The sequence below is a fragment of the Montipora capricornis genome, chromosome 1 (genome assembly GCF_036669925.1).
Source record: "Montipora capricornis isolate CH-2021 chromosome 1, ASM3666992v2, whole genome shotgun sequence".
NCBI lineage: Eukaryota > Metazoa > Cnidaria > Anthozoa > Scleractinia > Acroporidae > Montipora > Montipora capricornis.
The window spans coordinates 195,758-203,257 of NC_090883.1; the positions used below are offsets into that span (position 1 = coordinate 195,758).

The window sequence follows — 7,500 nt, forward strand, 5'->3', positions numbered from 1 at the left end:
GGTAAACAGACAGGCCCCAGTTATTCAAAAGCTGGATAGCGCTATCCTCTTGACAAATCACTATCCATTGGATAGCACAATTGTGGATTTATTTTAATAATTAAATTTTATTGACCTGCTCCAAACTGAGTGGCTTCATTTCTCAGTTTGTAGAACATAATTATTGCATTGGTATTCCAGGGGACATGGGTTTGAATCTCATTGAAGCCAACTGAAGTTTTCAAGTGTCTAGTGGAGACATTTTATTAAAAAGAGAGAGAAACAATGGAAATACATGACATTTCAATAACTCCTCTTTATTGTTTATATTTGTTTTCAAAGGTTTTAGGAAATCGATTCTTACTATTATCACATACAGAGCAAAATTACTGAATGCTGATTTGAGGGCATTGTTCCTTAATCACAAGGGTTTTTTGGTAATCAAGAGGGCAAGATTACTTGATCCTGATTTGTTAACAGTTACTTATCCAAAGCAAGCTAATTTACAAGAGAATCTTTTTCCAGATTAAACTACTTTTTTTCCACATATAAAATACATTTTAAGCACTATTTCAGTTGACAGCAACACTGATATTTAACCGAATGGGAGCGTGTTGATTGTCATTTGTTGTGGCATTGAATTTGCTTCTCTCAATAATTTTTCCCTTTATGCGATAAACATGTAATTGCAATGTGCCCTTGTGCAATAATTTAAGGATTGATTTCACTTGTTTTTTTTTTCAAAGTTTTGCAAATTACCCTCATCATGAATTTTGTGAGAAAACTTTGAAAATTTGCATGAAATTAATCCGTGATTGCCCTGGGGCCCATGCGATACACATACATGTACTAACAGACAGTTGCTTAAATTCTTCACTTAAGTTCCAGGATCACTTTTCCCTTCAGTAATAATTATTATTGTTTTTCCATGCACATCATGATGTTTCTTTTTGACTGTCTTATTAATTATTTTTGTGTGTAGGGCTTTGGCAAGATATGGAGGATTGCCTAAGCTGCGTCACCTGGACTTATCAGGCTGCCTTCAAGTGACTGCTCAAGGACTTAGGGACTTGGTTAATGTTTGTCCTAATCTGGACCATGCAGAGTTCTTTTACTGTGACAATATTGATGAGGGCCCTTACCCTGATACAGCCAGTGGTTGTCAAAATCTGCAGTGTAAAAACCGTGTGTGTTGCCGCACTGGTGAATAAACATTAGCTGCAATATTAAATGTAATTCTGTAGAGTGCAAAGCACTGCAGCTGTGCACTAAATGTTTTAGTCGTTGGCCATTTTACTGTTTCCAAGGAAGGCTTTGATTTCACATGAAGGCTTGGGTGATGATGACCTCTTCTTGTCCTTGAATACGAGACCAGTTTAACTGTGGCACTATAAAATAATTATTGTATGTAAAAACATTTTTGGTTTCTCTAACAAGAGTTTGTAGCTTCTTTTGCCCTGTCAGATTGCAGTATTCTTAGTAATTAATTATTTTTTCCTTAAACAAGCATAATTTTCAGGTTGAGTGGTGATTTTTTAACATTAACTGTGAAGGGAATGCAGACTGTATAAACAGATATTTCCATAGACAAAGCAGTTTGTTCATTTTCTTTTTTTTAATGAAATAAATTAGTGATTGTCACTGTGGAAGTGAGAAAGAAAACCCTTTTCCTTTTTTCAGAAATATTTGAAAGCATTTTAGCCTTACACTCTACTGGTATAATTTTGATTTTAATTTTGATAGAGATTGTTTTCTCTGAGTTACTTTACTTTAAGTGAACCCATTCACAGCAGCTGAGGAAGGGTCAAGACCATTAATTAGAAAACACTTTTTATTATTATTAAAAGAAAATTACTCTTCAAGAAATCAAAGCTTAAAATCTTGTCATCCTAATGTCAAGAAAACAGTCTTCCGAAATGAAGAAAACTTAATTTTCTTTTCCATTGCAGCTCTATGCAATGATTTTCATAGAAATGCTTTAAAAACATTTTAGGCAAATACCAGTATAAATGTAGATATTATAGAAGAAAAGAGTATACTTAAGATAGCTTACAACTTTTAATAAGGAGAGCACAATTTACAGTATGAGTTGCATAGTACATGTATGTAATACTATGTAGTCAAGCAATTCGTTGCTCCAGTAGAAATAAATTGAGTACCGTCTGTTGTCACGATTATTTTCTTGGACTGAAGAGTAGTCATGATATCAGAATTTAACAGGTTACGTATGGACAAAAGGTTTGACTGCATGAACTGTTGACCCATCAGAAATCATCCTTTCTTGCTTTTGAAGTTTCTGGTGTTACTCTCTAAGGGAGGAGGAAAAGTTATTACATATTTGCAATTGTGAAATAAAATAATAGAACTGTTGTGATTTAAAGTGGTGGAGAGGTTTATTATGTCCCTTGGTGATCCTGAAGCTATACCAGTTTAGACCTCAGTCCTTGATGGGTTCAACCATACTGGGCAGTTGATGAGTAAAATCTTTAAATCTGGCATTGCTAAAACAAGGTTAGGGTTAGCCAAACCTAGGTGTAGGTTAGGTTAATCCTAACTTCATTGTCAGCCTTACCTTCATTCTAGCAACACCGTCTTTAACTCTCACTTCTGGGACTGGTAAAAGTTGAATGAAATTCATTCAAATCACATGGAGGTGGAAGGGTCCTTATTAAACAGAAGAGTACGATAAACAATAGGGTTGTTTTAGAGGCATTTTATGCAAATAACTTAAACATTAGGATATTTCTGCCCATGTAAAAAAACAGGGTTATTTTCAAGTTGTTTGACACAGGTGCTTTCTGTTTGTTTACGTCATTTTCTGAATATACAGATCAGTTATTAACAAAATTGTGCTTACCATCATGAAATATAACATTTCCAAACAGTAGATCCATGCAAAGTGCAAAGTGGACATGCAAAAAGAGATGTAGAGCCTGCAGAATTGTCAAATGGGCAGGAAAATCCTGGTTGGTTTGCACCAAATGGGATAAAAAAACTACCTCAAAAGGTAGTCTGAATTTTTGGTTCAAATTTCCAAGAATTCTCTTTTTTTTTTCCTGTTGAAGCCACCTGGATGTTTCAGCTGTCCATGAGAGACAACTGCTTAAATCTTTTAAGTGCAAGGATCACTTCTCTATTTTGTCTATGACCTGTACTTCAAATATACATTCATTTCTTGCAAAAATATTTACCATTAATAATAAAGATCTTTCAGAAATTTTGGCCAAATAGTAAAGATCCTTTCTTTCACCACCTCTGCAGCTAATTAAACCCCTGCCATACTTTGGGGGGATACCATGATTAACCCTTTCACTCCTGTGGGGTTCCTCATTGACAAGTAAAATTGTGTGGTGTCAGGCAGAGTAAAATCTTCAAGTCTCGGTGGCCCTTACAGGAGTGAATGGGTTAATTAAATTAAGTAATCTCCAGGAGCTATATATAACCATGACTGATTAATTCAAACCATTATGGTGTGGAATGGTGCACAAGGAATCTTTACCCTATTTTCCAAGGTGCAAGTGAGCACTTGGTTCTCCCTGATGAAGGGACTAATCCTCCGACACTCTTGTTAAGGCCAGGTGAGTATGAAATCAATAATTGCCACAGAAAACTTTGTTCACTTAATAGTGTACACTTTAGGTATTATTAATTCACTGATTGAACGTCACACATGGCATCAAAATTTCATGTTATTTTATAGACCATACAAGGAAGCAGAAGACTGGTTCTTTTTCACAAACAAAATGGTCAAAAATGCCTAATGTTAATTATCATTCTTCTTGCTTGACAATAACAATTATTTTTGTATTTTTTGAACTTTGAAGAAAACGCACTAATTCAGCAGTTACTCAGATCAAGGTGTTCTATGGACATTTGAAGTGCTCGTTTTTGATCTTTTTTGACAGTCCCATGAATAAGAAGTTCCCTTCTGTTTAGATAACATTAATCAATTTGCCTAAAATTTGATTGATTTCATACATTTCGTTATCACGTTCCCTGAATATACATTGGGGACAACAATGCTAACAACTCATTCCTTTCTGCTTTGTTGGGTGCAGTTCTAAAATAACCATGCATCAGAGGTAAAGTCTACCTCCCTTCCCCACTTTTAATAAGCTCAGTAAAATTTGATTAATGGTCAACGAAAATGCACAGAACACGACTGGAGTAACACATTTTTATGGGCAAAGCCCTCTTTATGTTCATTTGTCTATGTATCTTGTGCCCACGGACTAGTTGATTGCTCCGTGCAAATATAACCAAGTTATATCACATCGGGCAACCCTAAAACCCGGAATCCGCAATCACAGTACAATACAGAGAGTAAAAACTATCCTAAACATTCATAAAAGTTAACCTTAGGCCTAATTAGGCCTAAACAAACGTTTTTAGGCCTAATTAGGCCTAACGTTAGCTTTTATGAATGTTTAGGATAGTTTTTACTCTGTGTATTGTACTGTGATTCCGGATTCCCGGTTTTAGGGTTGCCCTGTCACATCTAAAGAAACCGCACGCTAATTGGCCAATGGAACAGTGTTAGTCTAACCTGAATTTGTTATCTTTCCAACACAATGGCCACGAATACTTGCATCGGTGAGCGAAAAGGAAAGAATGTGTACCACAAACATTGAATTTGTCTTCAGCAACTAGCAATGTCGCTCGCTATATCTGTTTAAACGACACAATGATAAACCGCTCAAGCGACGTATACGTAAAGAGTTGTTTTTATTGGAAAAGTAAACTCATAATATTCACTTTTTCCCTTTATTACAACGCTTAAGTTCGCTTTCATACGGGTAAAAAACATGCATTAAATTTATAGCCAAAAATTCGGCTGATGTATGTACAACTAAAGATTAATATTGATAACACCTATGCGCTGCTTGTACAAGTACAAGGATTAATTTCAAGATTTTTTCTATATGACGGTAAGGTTTTTTTTTATAATTGTTGGTCTTAACGACAAAAGGAGGGGTTTTTTCCTGCAAAACTGTGAGCAAAACAGCTGTCATAACTCCGTGAATGCGTGCGGATGCATGATGAGCTAACATGACGATTATGCATTTCGCAAAGATTTCACAGCGGGGATGATTAACTTAAAACACGCTAAAGGACTTCAAAAATTTACGAACCTCATGAAAATGCGATAAAATATAATTTCTCTTTGAGTACAGTACTACTTGTCATATTAAAAGAAACGAAAATGCCTTGAAAACTTCCAATTCGTGTCCTTAAAATAGCTTAAAATTGATACAATACAACATTGGTTCAATTATCAGCTTGAATTGAAGAAATCATCTCCCGACTATTTTTGGAAGAACAGTTCTTGTGTTGAGCTTGGCAGAATTGGTACCATCATCCACAATTTCTTCGATAGGTCTTCGAGGCTTCGCTTTACCGGACGTTGGAGCAGCTGGTGGCAGTTTAGCAACACCTGAGCTAGAATTTTGCCGCTGAAAACCGCTCTTCTCGTTGGAGTTCGCATCTGGCGCCCTTGGCAATCGCCGGCGAAGCCAAGGATGTCGAAGCGCTTGCGAAGGGGTCATTCTCTGAGTTGGATCCCATTCTAAACATCTCTGAAGAAAATCGATGAATTGGGCATCATCGCAACCTTTCAAAGCGGTTGTAAATGTTTTGGAGCCAGGTGGTCCCCGTGTTTTTCCGTGTCTTGAGCGACCACCAGTTAGAACTGTGCTTCCGTCTGGTAGAGTGGTTGCTGTACAGTACCTTGGATGACCTTTAGAATTAATGAAGTTTTTCGAGCGCTTAGATCCGTCTAATAGCTTCTGAGATGGCATTCCTAAGAGTTCTATTATACAGGCAAGTTGATCTCCTTCATCTTCACCGGGAAACAAAGGATATCCTGTTAAGAGCTCGGCCAAAATGCATCCAAAACTCCACATATCGATTGCCATGCCATACCGAGCGCCAAGAATCACTTCGGGTGCGCGATAAAATCTGCTTTGAATATATGTATAAATACGCTGATGCTCGTAGCAACTAGAGCCAAAGTCGATCACTTTAATTCCACTCCTACCCTGTTGTTTTAGCAAAATGTTCTCTGGTTTTAAATCGCAGTGAATAATTCGATTGCGATACAGTGCATCGCTACACTGCAGAATAGAATGTGCGAATTTTCGAACCAGCTGTAAACTAAACCCTTGAAATTTGTTCTTCTTGATAAGCTCATACAGGTTCATACTCAGAAGTTCGAATGTCATACAAACATGTCCACGAAATGTGAAATGTTCAAGCATATGAATAATATTGTGATTATTATCCTTGTCTTGCTTTCGCAAATGTTCCAGAATCCTGATTTCTTCTTGAGCTTGCCGATGGAATCGTTTCTCGTTACGCACCATTTTGAGCGCGACGTTGGTTTGCGTCTTGTGATCATAGGCTTTCACAACTTGTCCAAAGCTTCCTTTACCAATAATTTTCACAACTTCATAGCGGTAAGCTATGTGGTCGTGAGGAACTTGGATATACGAGCCCTGATCGTCATCATACCCGCTGTTGTTTGCTCCACCAACCACACCCTGACGTTTCTTCGCGTTTGGCCCAACAAACCAGATTTGCGGATAATTGAAGATTTCGTGACGTTCAAAACTAGTTAGCTTTTGCATGAACTGTTTCATAGCCGCCTCTGGAGTCATCGGTAACCCTCGAGATTTGAGCGTTCCGGAGCCATTCATGCTAGATCTTCTTCCCGACGCTGGCGACCCGTTTCCCGAGACAGAAACTGGTCTGTGAACTGCCGGAAGACCTTGCTTTTCATTCACGATCTTGCTCTTATTCTGTTGATTAGTTTCTTCTTCAAACAGCTGCTGCACTTGAACCCCTCCAACAAGGGGAAGAGCTCCAGAAATGCTCGATTCATGTGGTTTAACATTGCTTTTCGTCGACGGTTTCAAAGGTGGCAAAACGTCCGCGTTACTATTCCTATCAACATAAATCGCATCCCCTCCCGTACTACGCTTAGAAACCGGCAAAGGTTTCCGTTGACTAGTTGTTATCATAATTCTCTTCCTTTAGTTGCGATCGCAGCCAGTATTGTAGCCTTTAAAATCACAAAACACTGCTTCGAAGTAATCTACCCTCTGCTTTTGTCAGCCGCATTTGATGTTGTTTCGTTGTTGCCAGGTGATTTTTGACCAATCAGCGCACACTCGTTTGGCGTCTAGGAAACCACAAGACGTAAACAGACCGGTTCAGAAGTGACGTCATAAACAGATCTGCGTTGCGATTGCTTAGTACAATAATTGCTAAGAGAGGACAGATCTTTTCAAGGTGTTTCACCCACGGTAAAGTACATCTTTAATCAGCAAGGAAAAAAAAACATTCGTTAAATAAGGCTAGTTTAAGTTTACATTTGATTCATTTTATTGGGAACTTAAATCTTCTTAATCAGTTCGGGACTCTTTCTTCGTTTTTTGTTGTTTGTATCCAAAATGACGTAAATAAAATACTTACTAAAATACAAAACACTGGAGTTTAGTCACGGCGCACATTGAGGGAGCA

The 7,500-nt window shown here is 37.6% G+C and overlaps 2 protein-coding genes across 2 annotated transcripts in view; one reads left to right on the top strand and one right to left on the bottom strand.

Annotated features, from left to right (window-relative positions):
- Window positions 1–2,359, top strand: part of LOC138024902 (F-box/LRR-repeat protein 5-like) — a 25,006-nt gene extending 22,647 nt beyond the window's left edge. Inside the window, exon 8 of the mRNA XM_068875288.1 lies at window positions 962–2,359. Within this exon, the coding sequence (XP_068731389.1) occupies window positions 962–1,190 (229 nt within the window). The 3' untranslated portion in view covers window positions 1,191–2,359. The remainder of the gene's footprint in view (window positions 1–961) is intronic.
- Window positions 2,360–4,687: 2,328 nt separating this feature from the next.
- On the bottom strand, window positions 4,688–7,130 carry LOC138037530 (dual specificity tyrosine-phosphorylation-regulated kinase 2-like). The gene has a single exon (XM_068883682.1). The coding sequence runs from the start codon at window positions 6,996–6,998 to the stop codon at window positions 5,274–5,276; it is 1,725 nt and encodes a 574-aa protein (XP_068739783.1). The 5' UTR covers window positions 6,999–7,130; the 3' UTR covers window positions 4,688–5,273.
- Between the last annotated feature and the right edge of the window lie 370 nt (window positions 7,131–7,500).